We start from the raw sequence: 13,784 nt of genomic DNA on the forward strand, positions 1-13,784 counted from the left end.
GGCGGGGAAAGGGGCTGGAGGCAGCGGGCACCGCCTCCCGCACGGGCCGCCCCGTCGGTGCCGCAGGTGCGGCCGGCGCGGCTCCTTTAAGGCACCGGCGCCGCCCTCCGCTCCCGGCTCCCCCCGCCCGCTGCCGGGAGGCGCCGGCCGGAGCCGCTGCAGGTACCGGGAGGATCGTGGGCTCGGCGGCGCTCCGCTGCCGGGGGTACCGAAAGTTCCTCCGCGGGCGGGGGAGGACGGGGATCCCTCGGCTGGTGGGGAGTCGGGGGGAGCCAGGGGGCCCTCTGTGGTGGTCCGGGGGTCGAGCCGCGGTGTCCCGGGGCGGGGGCAGTTCCCAGCCCCGGCGGCCGCGCTGAGGGCGCGGTGCCAGCGGCCCCGGGCCCCCCTTGCCCCGACAGCGAGGAGCCTGGGGTCCGTCCCGCCGCCCATCCTCCCCGAGGGCCGCCGGAGCGCGGCTGCGGGGACGGGAAGGTCCCTTCCGCCGGTTCCGCCGACCCGGGCGGGGAGCGGGGAGCGGGGAGCGCCTGCGGCCCCCGAGCAAGCGCTCCGGCTCCGTCGAGGCTGGAGCGGCCGCGGCCGCCCGAGTCCTGGCGCCGCCGCCGCCTGCCAGCCCGGATCCTGTCCCTGGTGCGTGTCCGCTCCCGGCGCCTCCTCGGGGTCGGGCAGCTCCGAGCTCCGGTGCGTTCGTGGGAGGGGCAGCCCGGGGCGGCTCCTTCCTGCCGGGGCTGCCCGCGGGTGCCGGGCGTCAGCCCGGTCCCACGGAGCCGGCTGAGGTCACCGGAGCGGCGGGGCTGGCAGGCGGCCCGAGCCCAGCCCGCGGCAGGGCGGTGCAGACGGCGGGCGGGCCGGTGTCCTGGGTGCCGCCGTCCCGTCCAGCCCCGGGAACGGACACGGGGCACCTCGGGGGCGGGACCGGGCTTAGCAGCTGGCATGTCCCTAGCCGGCGTCCGGTGAGAGCCAGCCGTCCCGGGTGCAGCGATGTCCGAGGCCGTGGATCTGTCCTTCCTGTCGGACGTGGAGAGAGATTTGATCCTGCAGGTCCTGCAGCGCGACGAGGAGCTCCGCAAGGCAGAGGAGAGGAGGATCAGGTGCGAAGGCGTCTGGAGCTGGGCAGGAGCTGCTGCCCGGCTTTGCTGTGGATGCGGGTGGATGAGTGAGAGTGTGGAGGACGGGTGTCCCCCGGGGTGCCTCTGACGGCTCCCGGTGTCGGGTCTGAGCAGGCGCCTGAAGAATGAGCTGCTGGAGATCCGGCGCAAGGGAGCCAAGCGGGGCAGCCAGCGCTACAGCGAGCGGACCTGCGCCCGCTGCCAGCAGAGCCTGGGCCGCGTCAGCCCCAAGGCCAACACTTGCCGGGGCTGCAACCACTTGGTGTGTCGGGACTGCCGTTCCTACAGCCCCAGCGGCTCCTGGCACTGCAAAGTCTGCACCAAGGAGGCGTGAGTAGCCAGGACGAGCGGCAGGCACATTCTGTGCATGCCTCCTGTCGCCTTCCTCTTCTCAGTTGCCTCAGCTTGATGCCCCATGGCCAGCCTTTCCTAGCCTGGCTGGTTCTCTCCAGTGCAGGGCGGCTTGCTCTGCTGTCATGCCTGGAGAGGATTCCCATGTTTGGGTGATGGAGAAATGGGTCGTACTCCACTCTTGTGTCTCCTCCACCCCCCTGACTTGAGTGCAGCATCACCCTGTGCTTCTTGCATAGCCTGTGTTTCAAGCATCCCAGGTTTCCTCCCTTCTGGCCTCCCGTGTCCTACAAAACTTGGCTTGCTCCCGTGTTTGCCGAGGATGTAGCTGAGCCTGTCAGCCGCCCAGTGTATTGTCTCTGCCCAGTCACCTGCTGATTTTGCCCATTGTGCCTGTGTTCCTGGGTTGTGGCAACACTGAGGGTGGGTTGGGGCACAGTGGGCAGCCCCTGACTGCCCCCACCACACCCTGCCCTGCAGTGAGCTGAAGAAGACAACGGGAGACTGGTTCTATGACCAGAGGGTGAACCGCTTTGCCAACCACCTGGGCAGTGACATGGTGCGGCTGTCCCTGCGGCACAGGCCCACAGGTAGGGGTGCCACAGCGATGCCTTCTCCCGCAGCCCAGCCGTCTGGGGTGCTCCAGCTTTGCTCTGTGCACCTCTGCCCAGTGTGGAGCTGGACGGGAGCGACTCCTGCTCCAGCAGTGAGCTCGGAGCAGTGCTCCTCCTGATACCTCTCTCCTTCCAGCCAACAAAAGAGAGACCGTGGGACAAACCCTCCTCCAGAAAGCCCAGCTCAGCGAGCCTAAAAGCTCCTCTGCAGTCCGGCAGCCGAGCCCCCCTGCACCCCGGGAGGGGTCCAGGTAAGAGTCCCTGCTGTCCCCCCTGCTCCAGCCCTCATCTGCTGCGAGTTTGAGAGGAATCTGCTGTCCCACGTGGATCACTGGTGGCACAGAAGCTCTCTCAGACCAACCTCCCTGCCAAACAGGACATACCTGTGGTTTTGCTTGTCTGCAGTTCGTTTCCAGATGCCTCAGACCTTCGGGATGGCAAAAGCGACACAGAGTCCATGGAAAACATGAGCCTGGACAGCTACAGACCTAGTCCTGCTGATGTGGGGGGCAGGTGAGAGGATCCCAGGGTGGGTTGTCCTTGGCAAGACTAGCTGGCAGAGGATGAGACCTTCATCTGAAGTGTGTTTTTCTCAGCCTAGTGAGGGAAAGCTGCCTTTCCTCTGGCTGGGCTGAAGCCTGTCCCTGGGCAGGAAGGTCCTTGGCTCCCAGGCTGCTACAGGCAGCTCAAGTGGCACTTCCTGGCCAGCACTTGTTCTGCCAGCTGTGCTTGTGGCCTGGGACAGACCTTTCTGTGTCCACCACAGGAGGAACTCCCTGGAGAGAGCCATCCCTGGAAAACAGGTTGTTGCGCCAGCAGGACCTGCTTCCTCCAGCATGACCCTCCCTCTCCGCTCCAGAAACGCGTTCTCTGACGGACGGGTGCGTGACGCTGCTCCAGCAGGCTCAGCCCTGTCCTGGGGCGTGGGGCTGGGCACCCCGCAGGGCTCCTAGCCCTGCCCTGCCCTCAAGGGACTCCTCCTCCCCAGGATGCCACCGTGGGGACCCGCAGCAGCACCTTGGTGGACGAGCACGAAACGATATTCAAGAAGAATCCCCGGCGGGTGGTGAGGCCTGCGGGTGAGAGATGCGCGGGTGCTGTGGGTTTGGATGCCAGCACGGCCTGGGCTGGGCAGTTCCTCCCCCCTGGGCTGGGAAAGGCTTTCAGTGCAGATGGGAGAGGCCGGGGGAGCCTCTTGGTGAGGGAGCAGCTTGTCCTGCTCCGTGCCACTGCCTCCTGCTCACCGCCTCTTGTGCAGACTACACCAAGTCCGTGATTGACCTGCGCCCCGGGGACCTCGTGGGGGAAGGTGGCTCTTTGGGGGACAGGAGCAAGTCAGTCCCTGGCCTCAACACGGAGCTGGTGAGACCCTCGGAGTGTCCCGGAGGTGGCTGCCAGCTGGAGGAGCTGGGTGGCTGGCTGGCTGTGCCTGACTGCTCCCCACGCAGGCGGCTCGTGTGTCTCCTTGCAGGAGGAAGAGGAGGAGGACATCGATAACCTGGTGGAGATCCACCGGCAGCGGGTGGCCCGGGGCAGCATGCGCAGCGGCACCTCCTCGGTGAGCCCCCGTGGCGTGGCTGTGCCCTGCTCCACCGCAGGGAGAAGGGACGGAGAGGGGCAGTGCCGACAGGTTGGGTGGGAGGGAGGCAGGGCAGGCAGCTCCTGCAGGGAAGGGGTAAGAGCCTTGTGTGTGGCGGCTCCTACCCCTGGAAGGGAAGCAAAATGAAGGCTCAGGTCTCTTACAGGGAGCTGGGAGGCAATTGTGGCCATCCCCAGCCACAGGGAGGTGAGTGGGGCTGTGCAGAGAGACACAGGGAATGACTTTGCTGAGGATGAAGAGGAACTATCAGGTGGTCCTGTGCCAGCTCAGCCCTTCCACATCTTCCAGAGCACACTGGGGAGCATGGTCAGCATTTACAGTGAGGCCGGCGACTTCGGCAGCGTGGCTGTCACCGGGGGCATCTCCTTCTCCCTGAGCTACGAGCAGCAGACACAGACCCTGTTCATTCACGTGAAGGAGTGTCGCCAGCTGGCCTACGGGGACGAGGGCAGGAAGCGCTCCAACCCGTGAGAGCCAGGGGGGCGAGGGCTGCTGGCACCACTGGTGGTGCCCGGCTGGGTTGTGGGGTGCCCACCACAGATGGGAGCTGTGAGTGGGAGGGTCCTGGTGAGCCAGAAGCTCTTGGGGTTGCCCTGGGGAGCTCAGAGGATTATTTGTGGGGGCTACCTTGTTGAAGTGCTGCCTGTTCTCCCTTCAGGTATGTGAAGACCTACCTCCTGCCCGACAAATCCCGGCAAGGGAAACGCAAGACGACCATCAAACGCAACACCATCAATCCCCTGTACAACGAGCTGCTGAAGGTGAGTGGGGATGGGCTGGGCTGCAGGTACTCAGGGCATGCTGCTGGAACAAGCGAGAGGAGGGGTGAGCTCCTCACCCTGCAGCGGGGTCTCTGCAGAGGACCCGTGTCCAGAGATGCACCCTGAAAGCTGGGAAACCCCTGCACCCCCAGCTCTGCTCTGCCTGAGCACCCAAGTCCCAGTGCCACCGTGGGGTGGAGGCACAGCTGCAGATGTGACTGTGTCCTGTGACATTCCCCAGAGCAAGGCATCCTGCTTACCCTGGATATTTCCTTCCAAGGTGAAGGCTTCCTGGCCCCTGGAGGCAGGTTACAGTGGCAGGAGGGAAGGCAGCACCCCACAGGGGCAGAGATAAGTCAGTTCTGGGCCCTGGGGCAGAACAGCTTGGCACTGCCCTTCAGCATCCCTGCTGACTGACTGTCCCTGAGTCTGGCAGTGCACCTCTGAGGCCAGGCACTCGTGCACAGGAGGAAGTGAGAGCTGTGGTTTGGTTTTTAGGCTCCCACAGCCAGGTTTGCTGAGGGCTTGTGCTCTGACCGCCTGAGGCTCAGTGGGCTGGCAGAGTTCTGCTTGTGGTGGGATGGCCAGATGCCATGAGTTCTGCTCCGAGGACCATCTGCAGGGAGAGCTCCTGCACCACTGACCTGGGACTCTGAGGTTCCAGCAGGAAGGAAAAGAGGAACAGGTTCCTGTGCGCATCCGTTGCTTCTCAAACCTGTCTCCTCTGGTGCTCATGAGCTGCAGCTGATGGAATTTGCCAGGCCTGCCCTGTCCTCTGGTCACCAGTCGTTTTTCTCTCTCCCCCCAGTACGAGATTAACAAGTCCCTGCTGCTGGCGAGGACGCTGCAGTTCTCGGTGTGGCACCACGACCGCTTTGGCCGCAACACGTTCCTGGGGGAGGTGGAGGTGCCACTGGATGCCTGGAACTTCGAGAGCCACCTGGAGGAGTTCCTACCCCTGCACGGCAAGGTGTGCCCCTGCCACCACAGCCCTGCTGCCCACAGCCTCCCTTGCCTGGTCCTCTTGGGGGTGGAGGGGTGCAGCTGAGCATTGCCAAAAGGCTTGTGACAAATCAAATGTTTGGAGGTGTGGAAACCCCAGATGCGGACAGCGGTGCTGTTGTAGTAAAAAAGGGCAGGTTGTCTGCCCTGAGCCTAGCTTCCCTCCTCCTTGTCAGGTGTTTGGGCCAAGATAAGATCCCAAAGGAGCTGGGCTACGCTGGTCATGCTGGGGGGAGTTTGAAGGCACTTGTGCCAGCTCAGCCACTTCCAGGAGAAGCCAAGTCTTTTATCCCAGCCTGGGGAGGGGCTGCACACCAGGCTGTCACTGTGTGTGCCACGGCTTCTCTGCAGTGAATTCTCACCTCTTTGCAGGTCGGGGCAGATGTTGCTGGTCTCCACCAGTACAAGGGGGAGCTGGTTGTCTCCATGAAGTACATCCCATCTGCCAAGCCTCCCGGGGCTGGGAATGGCAGGAAAGGTAAGTGCTGGAGCTCCAGGATCAGTGTTTAGCCCTGCAGGGCCTGCCCATATGGGGCCACGCAGGCTGGCTCTGGGTGGGGTTCTTGGGTGGTGTGACTGCAGCTTTCTCCTCTGCAACGCCTGCAAAGCTGCTCTGGGTCAGGGCAGACCTGGCTGTGCTCAGGCTGCCTGAACTGTCTCAGTACTTCCCTGGGGCTGGGTCAGGCTTCACCACTGGGTCCTGCGTGAAGCAGTTTTGTCTGCCTTTGCCTCAGCAGGCAGGGCCAGTACAGGAGAAGGCAAGAGGAGATGCCAGTCCAGGCTCCGCACCTACCTCTGGGATGAAGGGTGTTCAGCAGGAACTTTTCAGAAGTTTGCAGTGGTAGAAATTAAATTCAGTTAATTTCTACCGTGTTGGGTTTTTCCTAGGCAAAACAGGGGAAGGTGGTGAGCTCCAGGTCTGGATCAAAGAAGCCAAGAACCTCACAGCAGCCAAGTCTGGGGGGACCTCAGACAGCTTTGTTAAGGGGTGAGTGAGGGTCCTGGGGTGATGAAGGCACTGTGCTCCCTGGCTGCTTTCCCAAACCTGCTGGGGGACCTGGAGGAGGGCTGCTTGCAGGGTCTCATGGCCCTTCCTCCTGAGCCGTGCCAGGAAAGGCAGGAAGGAGGGCTTCAGGCCAGGTGCGGGGGTGCTGAGGAGCCCCAGCCCCCAGAGCAGGAGGCGGTTGCCCATGTGCTGCTGACCCGAGGGGCTGCCTCCCCCAGCTACCTCCTGCCACACAAAAACAAAGCCTGCAAGAGGAAGACGCCTGTGGTGAAGAAGACCCTGAACCCTCACTACAACCACACCTTTGTCTACAACGGGATCAACCCCGAGGACCTGCAGCACATCTGCCTGGAGCTGACGGTCTGGGACCGGGAGCCGCTGTCCAGCAACGACTTCCTCGGGGGTGTCCGTCTGGGGGTGGGCAATGGTGAGGAGCCCGGGGGCCCAGCAGGCTCTGGGCAGCAGCAGCCTCGCTGGGGCTGCTGTGCTGCTGGCAGGAGGCTGCTCCAGGTGTGACTTCTTCCGTCCTTTTCCGCAGGCGTGAGCAACGGGCAGGCTGTGGACTGGATGGACTCCACGGGCGAGGAGCTGAACCTGTGGCAGAAGATGTGCCAGTACCCGGGCTCCTGGGCAGAGGGGACACTGCAGCTGCGCCCCACCATGGGCAAGCTGAGGCCATAGGCTGTGGCACCGGGACTGGCACCGCTGCCGGGAGCCACACTTGCTACACAGCCTGGCAAGGCTGCCAAATATGCATTGTTTTTTCCTTTTTCTTATACTTTAATAAACATGACCTTCTCCTAACAGGCTTGGGCAGAAAGTCTTCTTGGGCTAGATTTGTTTAAAGGGTTTTTCTTTTGTCGTAAGCCTCGTGCCAGATTTCAGGCTGAACTGGAGTCCTTGTGGACCCTCCCTTCTTCTCCCCCAGGCAAAATGCTTTGAAATGTCATCGTGTTTTTATTTCTTCTCACTCTTCATTTCATGGTCTGCTCTCTCCTTGTCCTCTCCACCCTCTTCCCCATACACAGTTGCAGCGATGGATGGATGGATGGATGGATGGATGGATGGATGGATGGATGGATGGAAGGAAGGAAGGAAGGAAGGAAGGAAGGAAGGAACTGTGTGGGGTCAGCCTGTGGGGGGGGGTTGGGGATTGTGGTCTCCATGGAACAAATGTTTCCCAGGCTTCTCAGTGACACATGTGCTAGCACGGACTTTTAATACAAATTTATTTATTTCAAGTTAATATTCTACTGCCAAAGCAGTTCCCAGAAAGGGATCCCCGTGGGTGGTGGGAGAGGGAGTGGCAGGGGGGCTGGCAAGCCCTTTAGGGTGGACTGCACGCTGGCTGGCTGCTGTGGGCTCTGCTGAGCGTGGGGCCATTTGCTTTTAATAAGGGCTTTCAAAATGGGAGGCATCGGGTCCAGGCTGTGCACGGGGTGAGCCGTGGGGAGGCTGAAGCTGCTGCGTTAGAGGCTGTGGCACTGCTGGCCAGCCTGCCCTCCCTGCTCTGCCGCTCTCCTCTGGCTCCCCGTCTCCCCCCCAACCCTGGGATTTGAGCAGGGGCGCTCCAGGCTCTCCGGCCAGGGTCCTGGTTGGGCTGAACCATCCCCCAGCTGGAAACAGCTCCTGGCTGCTGGGCAGTGGGACTCTGCTGGCGCGCAGTCCTTGCTCACCTCTGCGCGCCAGAGCAGCCAGAGAGGATCCCCTTCCCCAGAGCTCCCTGCTCCTCCTCTACAGTGGGCGACTAGAAAAGCAGAAAGGAAGGTGTCCATCCCCTGGGGGCGGCGGCGGCGGCGGGGGTCACTCGCAGGGGTCCCCGCCCTGTGCCCGCCTGGCCGCCTCTCGCTCGCTCAGCAGGTAGGTGTCGATGAAGACAAAGAGCTCGTCGGGGCTGACCGGGGAGATGTAGCGCTCGCGGTCCGCGCCCGCCTTGTCCAGCAGCACCGCGTTGAAGTGGGAGCGCGTCAGGTGCAGGAAGCGCCTGCAGGGGCGAGGGGGGTCGATGCTCAGGGCTTGCGCTGAGGGCTGAGCCTGCCCACCTCTTGCAACCATGCTCAGGTCCTCCTGGAGTGGGGGCTCCCACCTCTTCCTCGGGGCTGGGAGCTCTGGGGAGCTCTGGTGGCAGCGCATTCAGACTTGCAGGGGGTCCCCCCATTGCCCCTCTGGTGCAGCAGAAAGGGGCTCTTCATGAACCCAGCTGCAGCCTCATGCTTTGCCCTTCCTAGAGGCATTCCCATTCCCTGTCCCGCTGAATGGCCACCTGGCTCTGCAGGACAGCCCCAGCTCCCCTACCTGAGCTCCTCGATGATGCCAAGGGACAGCCGGTGCTCCCGGATGCGTCCCACCTCGTGTGGGGGCTGCCCCACCAGCTCCACGGTGGTGACGTGGCGCAGGTCCAGCCCGCAGGCAGCTTGCTGTGCAGGACGGGGACAGTGAGGGGGGGCTGGATGTGCAGGTGGGGAGGGTGGCAGCAGGAAGTTCTCCTCACCTGCAGCATGGAGATCTGCATCTTGTAGTAGCGGTTGGAGGGGTCGGGGGCCGAGATGACCAGGAGGCGGCGTTTCTCATGGAACTGATCCAGCAGGCTGGCGGCCGAGTTCACGTCTGTGTTGATCTGCATGGCTGGGGCAAGACAAAAGTGTGCGGGGAGGTGCCATCGCGCCCCCATCGCCCCTTTGACCCAGCGTGCCCCAAAGCTCTGGGCATCACCACAGGCTCCCAGCCCTGCCCTGCCCACGCCACTTACGTGCACACAGGGGCTGGGAGCCCGTCCACTGCTGGGTGGACTGGCAGACCCGCAGGGAGGTGCCCTGGCGCTCGTAGCCCCCGTCGCACAGGTACTCGCAGGTGGCCCCGTAGTTGTTGCCGTCGGAGGTGCAGGAGATGTACCCGTTCTGAGGAGGCTTCAGGACAGGGCAGCGCCTCACTGCACAGAGGGAGGCTGGGTGAGGGCTGGGCGTGAGGGAGCACAGCCGCAGCAGTGGGTGTGGAGGCTGGAGCTGGGGGGAGCAGCCCCAGGGGAGCCCTCTCACCTTGGACGCGGATGCTGAACTTGCAGCTGGCTCTGTTGTAAGCCTGGTCGTGGGCGGTGTAGCGGATCACATGCTCTCCTTCAGGGAACTCGGAGCCGGGCTCCGGGCCCCGCAGCGTCACCCTGACCCAACAGACGGGTTTTTTCCATCAGCACCCCGGGCAGGCCTCCAGCCTCGCTGGCGGTGCCTGCAGCACCTCTGCCCTCACCTCTTGATGACACCGTCGGCAGAGTCCCTCACACGGGGAGGGTCCCAGTAGACGGTGGCAGTCAGCTTGCCGGGCTCTGCTAGGCGCTCCCGGGACTCTGGACAGCGGATCTTGGGAGGCTCCAGATCTGCCCAGAGGGAGGAGAGGGATTCATGGAACATCGATGCCTTGGCTGAGCCATGAGAGCGAGGCACCAGCCCTGGTGTCGAGCCACCCCAGGGACCTCAGAGCCACCCAGACCTGCTGTAAAGCACTGAGCGTCCCAGTCCTGGGCTGGTGCCTGTGCTTCAGAGCTGACGGCACTGCGAGGAGCAGCAGGGACAGGGCTCCCAAAGGAGGGAGGTGCAGGAGATGTTGGATGTGAGGTGACACCTGCAGACACTCCAGGCACGGGCGATGAGCCCCTGCGTGCCCCAGTAGCGTGCGGTGAGAATTTACCTACACAGATTGGCTCACTCCCGCTCCAGCGCCCGTCCTCCATGCAGACGCGGCTGCGGTCGCCCTCCAGCTGGTAGCCGGGCAGGCAGGTGTAGTCACAGCGGGAATCCATCTGCACGCCTGCCGAGCACACGTAGGAGCCCCGCAGCACCGCCGGCAGCACGTGGCACCGGATTTCTGCCATGGAGAGAGCAGACAGGGCAGGGAAGCGGCTGCCAGCCGTGCGAGCGGGCAGAGCACCCGGGACCGGCCGCTGAGGGGATGCTGGCGGGGCAGGGGCAGCGACACTCACGCCGGCAGTAGGCCATCCCGGACCAGTGGCGGTTGGGCAGGCACTGCACGGCGCCGGGACCCACCAGGCGGTAGCCGCGGGTGCAGCTCAGCTCGCAGCGTGTCCCCAGGCTGCTGCGGTAGGAGCTGCCCCGCGGTGAGTAGCAAGTGGCTTCTCCGCGGTGGATGTTGAGCGTGGCGCACCACTGGGGCACTGCGGGAGAGCGGGGAGGTGACGGAGCCGTCTGCCACGCCTCGGTTTCCCCGTGAGGACCCAAAGGGTGGGTGGGGTGCTGTTACCTCGACGGTAATCCAGGGCGGGCTCGGGGGGCGGTTCTTCTGCATACACCTCGTTGGTGTGACTCTCCAGGTAGTGGCCAGAGCCTGGGGAGGAAGGAGGAGACGAGCAGGCTGCAGGGTCGCTCGGGGCTGCGAAATGTCCCGCAACTGGCAACAAGCAACCCAGCCCTGGGCAGCCCCTGTGCTCGGGGCTGCTGTCAAGGGTTAAACAGGGCAGACCGCGAGCCCGGTCCCCGGTGACATGGTGTGGGCCGGCACCGGCCGCAGACTAAACAGCGGCGGCAGCAGCCGGGGCTGTGGCAGGAAACGGGCGCTGGCACAGAGTGGGCTGGCACCGACCCCCAGCTTCGTGCTGCCGGGAAGTCCTTCCACCCGCTCCCGTGGCACCGCCACTGCCACGGGGCATCCCAAGGGAAGGAAGAAAGCTGCCCTTTCCTGCCCATCCCCTCACCAAGGCAAGGGATGACGAGCACGCTGTCCGGCCGGGGGCTGGGGGGAGTGCAGCCCCTTTCCCGTGCCCCAGAGAAGGGTGAAGCTGCTGAAGGGGCTTGGCCGGAGGTGCTGGCCCCTCGCCAGCCGTGCTGCGCAGCGGGGCCCCGCGGATGGGGCGAGCACAGCCCCGCGCCATCCCTTCGCGGGCAAGGTACGGGCCGGTGCGGAGGGAGCCGCGCAGGGGGAGAGGGCTGACGTCCTTCCCCGTGGCCCCTCGGCGCCTCGGCCGGCCGCGGCATTCCCCAGCACTGAGCTCACGTTTCCGCCGCGTTTCCGCTGGCCCCCGCCGGCGCTGCCCCCTCCTCTCGGCCAGCCCACCCCACCGCGCTCCCCCCGGGCACGGCGGGGATGCTCGGCCTGGGGGGGACCCCGGGAGGGGCGGCAGCCCCGCCGTGGCTGCACCCCATCTCCCCTCGTCTCTGCTCGGCGTTTTGGGAAGGGGATATCCGCCGGGGCCGATCCCCGCAGAAGCCCCGCCGTCACGGGGAGGAAACTCCATTACGAATCTTTCCAAAATGAACTGTACTGTGGCTCCCCGCCGCCTCCCACAAGTCGCCCGCTCGTTTTCACAAATGCGTTTGTCCTGCTGGCCTTCTCACGCTGCCAGGGATCCTCGGGGAGCAGAGGGGCAGGGACGGGACCCATGGGGGCGGCTGCGGGGATGTGTCCGTGACCTGGCGAACAAAGCTGCGTCCCGAGGGGGGGGAGGGCTGCCAAGGCTCCCGCTGCAGGGGCCCTGGGGACGGAGTGCACCGTGTCCCCGCAGGCAGATGTGTCATTTAGTGCTGATGTTTCCTTCTACTGCACGTGCGGCCTTTTCCTTCTCACCTGGGGCCAGCTCAGCCCCGGCTGCGCGGGCCAGGAGCATCCCCAGGCGTGCTGGCAGCATGGCCAGGGGAGGGGGGGAAGCAGGGTAGGGGGAACCACCCCAAACGAGGCCCGTGACTGCATGGGGCGGTTGGGACTGTGCGCTCCGTCCAGCGAACATCTGCGGGCCGATGGCCCCGTGGGAGCAGGGAGCCAGCGGGAAACGACGCTCCCGCAGGCAGGGGTGTGAGGAGGAGAGGCTGGTTTTCTGCTCCTCCCTGGATGCCCGCCAGCACCCCCTCCATTCCCCCCTGTACCCACAGCTCACCCCCACAGGCACCCCACACCTCAGGCACTGAAATCACCCGGCATCGCTGTACCCAGGCACCCTCCATCCCTTCCCAACACGAGCCCTCTACAGCAGCAGAGCTGCTCGGGCTGCCATCCCCGGGCTGTGCCCGCACTCACCTTCGTGCCACGTGGATGACACCAGCCTGGCAAGGACAACCAGCAGGACGGGGGCTGCCTCCTGCGCCATCCTGGGGAGCCGAGGGACTGCGGTGGGCAGCCCACCTGCCGTGCTGGGTCCGGGAGCAGCCGTGAGCCCTGGTGAGGATGGATGGAGAGGAGCTGGAGGCGGGGTGATGGCCCCCTCTGTCGCCTTGTCGCTGCACGGATGTCTCTGTCCCTCCTGCCTGGCCGCTCTGCTTGTGCTGAACAAACTTACTTTCCCCCTTGGCTGCCCATCCCAAACATTCAAAAGCCGTGAGTCAGGCCCAAAATGATGAGATTGTAAAAAATAATAAGTCCCAGGATAGCCCGTCTTCCAACGCGCCTCCTGCTTCTCCGGGGCTTTAAAAGGTTGTAAGAGGTTTTCTTCTGCAAGCAGAAGAGCCAGGAGCCTGTTTAGACACAGGAGAGAGCCAAACCGAGCCTGTGCCAGCCCTGACGGGCTGCGGGAACGGGGGGCCTGCAGGGACGAGCACCAAACCGCAGGAGCCGGGTCCCCTTTCCCACTTCTTGCCAGGAGGGAGGGAGAGACCCCGCTGCAGACGGAAGGCTCCGAGGCAAGCGCTTCCAGCTGGGGTCTGTTCCCGGCCGCAGCCCGGCCCCCGCCAGGCAGAGTGCCTTTGTTAGGACCCGCCGCCCCACAGCCCGCCGTGCCGGGGCAGGCGGGAGGCAGGACAGGGGCTGGAGCCGCCCGGGATTTGGGCTCTGGAGCGCGGGGCCGCGTGGGCCAGGAGAGGCGAGGGGTGAGCCCGGCACGGACAGGTAGGAGCCCTCGGTGGGGTGCGTGGAGGGGAGGACGTGCTGCTGTCTCAATGGGCTAATTATGCGGCGGCCAGGCTGGTGAGTGCGCTAATTAATAACACGCTGTCCTGGGCAGGAGAGGGCAGCCGGGAGGCCCCGAGCGGGGCTGGTGATGCCGATTGTGGGGAGCCCACAGCCCCCAGCAGCTCCCCACAGCCCGGGGACATCTCCGGGAGGGCTCACCCCTCGGAGGGCAGGAAGGCCGGCGCTGCTTGGCGTGGTGGTGGTGCCATGTGCCCCAGCGTGGGGTGGCTGTCCTGCTGGACACCTGGACAGGGGCTGGGGCACTGGAGCAGGAGAGCAGGGACCGGCTGGCACCGCGCAGGAGGCGGCACGGGACAGGGGTGGGGTGGCGGCGGGGAGGCAGGGAACGATGGCATGGAACGGCCAAGCGGTGGCACAGGGTGGCATGGGGCAGGTGGGAGGTGGCAGTGAGTGGCACCATGCAGGTAGGAGGCGGCATTGGGCAAGGAGGGGGTGACA

The 13,784-nt window shown here is 64.8% G+C and overlaps 2 protein-coding genes across 3 annotated transcripts; one reads left to right on the forward strand and one right to left on the reverse strand.

Moving 5' to 3' along the window:
• Positions 1 to 138: 138 nt before the first annotated feature.
• Positions 139 to 7,276, forward strand: SYTL4 (synaptotagmin like 4). 2 transcript variants are annotated; one of them, XM_066182229.1, is made up of 17 exons: positions 139 to 162; positions 941 to 1,088; positions 1,221 to 1,436; positions 1,938 to 2,047; positions 2,208 to 2,322; positions 2,477 to 2,584; positions 2,838 to 2,952; positions 3,060 to 3,150; positions 3,330 to 3,433; positions 3,543 to 3,629; positions 3,960 to 4,138; positions 4,330 to 4,432; positions 5,241 to 5,402; positions 5,807 to 5,912; positions 6,323 to 6,422; positions 6,659 to 6,867; positions 6,979 to 7,276. In XM_066182229.1, exons 2-17 carry the CDS (start codon positions 979 to 981, stop codon positions 7,119 to 7,121), a joined length of 2,058 nt encoding a protein of 685 aa, XP_066038326.1. In that variant the 5' UTR covers positions 139 to 162; positions 941 to 978; the 3' UTR covers positions 7,122 to 7,276. The 2 variants fall into 2 exon arrangements, with proteins under 2 accessions (XP_066038326.1, XP_066038325.1); XM_066182228.1 differs by having other exon boundaries at positions 162 to 205.
• Positions 7,277 to 8,052: 776 nt separating this feature from the next.
• SRPX2 (sushi repeat containing protein X-linked 2) lies at positions 8,053 to 13,016 on the reverse strand. The gene is made up of 10 exons (XM_066182231.1): positions 12,459 to 13,016; positions 10,692 to 10,775; positions 10,414 to 10,605; positions 10,122 to 10,298; positions 9,684 to 9,810; positions 9,476 to 9,597; positions 9,190 to 9,369; positions 8,932 to 9,065; positions 8,736 to 8,857; positions 8,053 to 8,424 (listed from the first exon to the last, which is right to left on the reverse strand). The coding sequence occupies exons 1-10, from the start codon at positions 12,526 to 12,528 to the stop codon at positions 8,244 to 8,246; spliced, it is 1,389 nt and encodes a 462-aa protein (XP_066038328.1). The 5' UTR covers positions 12,529 to 13,016; the 3' UTR covers positions 8,053 to 8,243.
• Positions 13,017 to 13,784: the final 768 nt, after the last annotated feature.

Source organism: Chamaea fasciata, unplaced genomic scaffold (assembly GCF_029207755.1).
Source record: "Chamaea fasciata isolate MVZ Bird 193981 ecotype frontalis unplaced genomic scaffold, bChaFas1.0.hap1 SCAF_4, whole genome shotgun sequence".
In the NCBI taxonomy this organism is placed as follows: Eukaryota; Metazoa; Chordata; class Aves; order Passeriformes; family Sylviidae; genus Chamaea; species Chamaea fasciata.

Coding starts and splice junctions, on each gene's coding strand:
- SYTL4 (XM_066182229.1), top strand. CDS start 979: ATGTCCGAGGCCGTGGATCTGTCCTTCCTGTCGGACGTGGAGAGAGAT. Junction 3,151..3,329: donor GCGGGTGGTGAGGCCTGCGG/GTGAGAGATGCG, acceptor CCTCTTGTGCAG/ACTACACCAAGTCCGTGATT. Junction 3,630..3,959: donor TGCGCAGCGGCACCTCCTCG/GTGAGCCCCCGT, acceptor CACATCTTCCAG/AGCACACTGGGGAGCATGGT.
- SRPX2 (XM_066182231.1), bottom strand. CDS start 12,528: ATGGCGCAGGAGGCAGCCCCCGTCCTGCTGGTTGTCCTTGCCAGGCTG. Junction 10,776..12,458: donor GTCATCCACGTGGCACGAAG/GTGAGTGCGGGC, acceptor CTTCCTCCCCAG/GCTCTGGCCACTACCTGGAG. Junction 10,299..10,413: donor CGGGATGGCCTACTGCCGGC/GTGAGTGTCGCT, acceptor TCTCCATGGCAG/AAATCCGGTGCCACGTGCTG.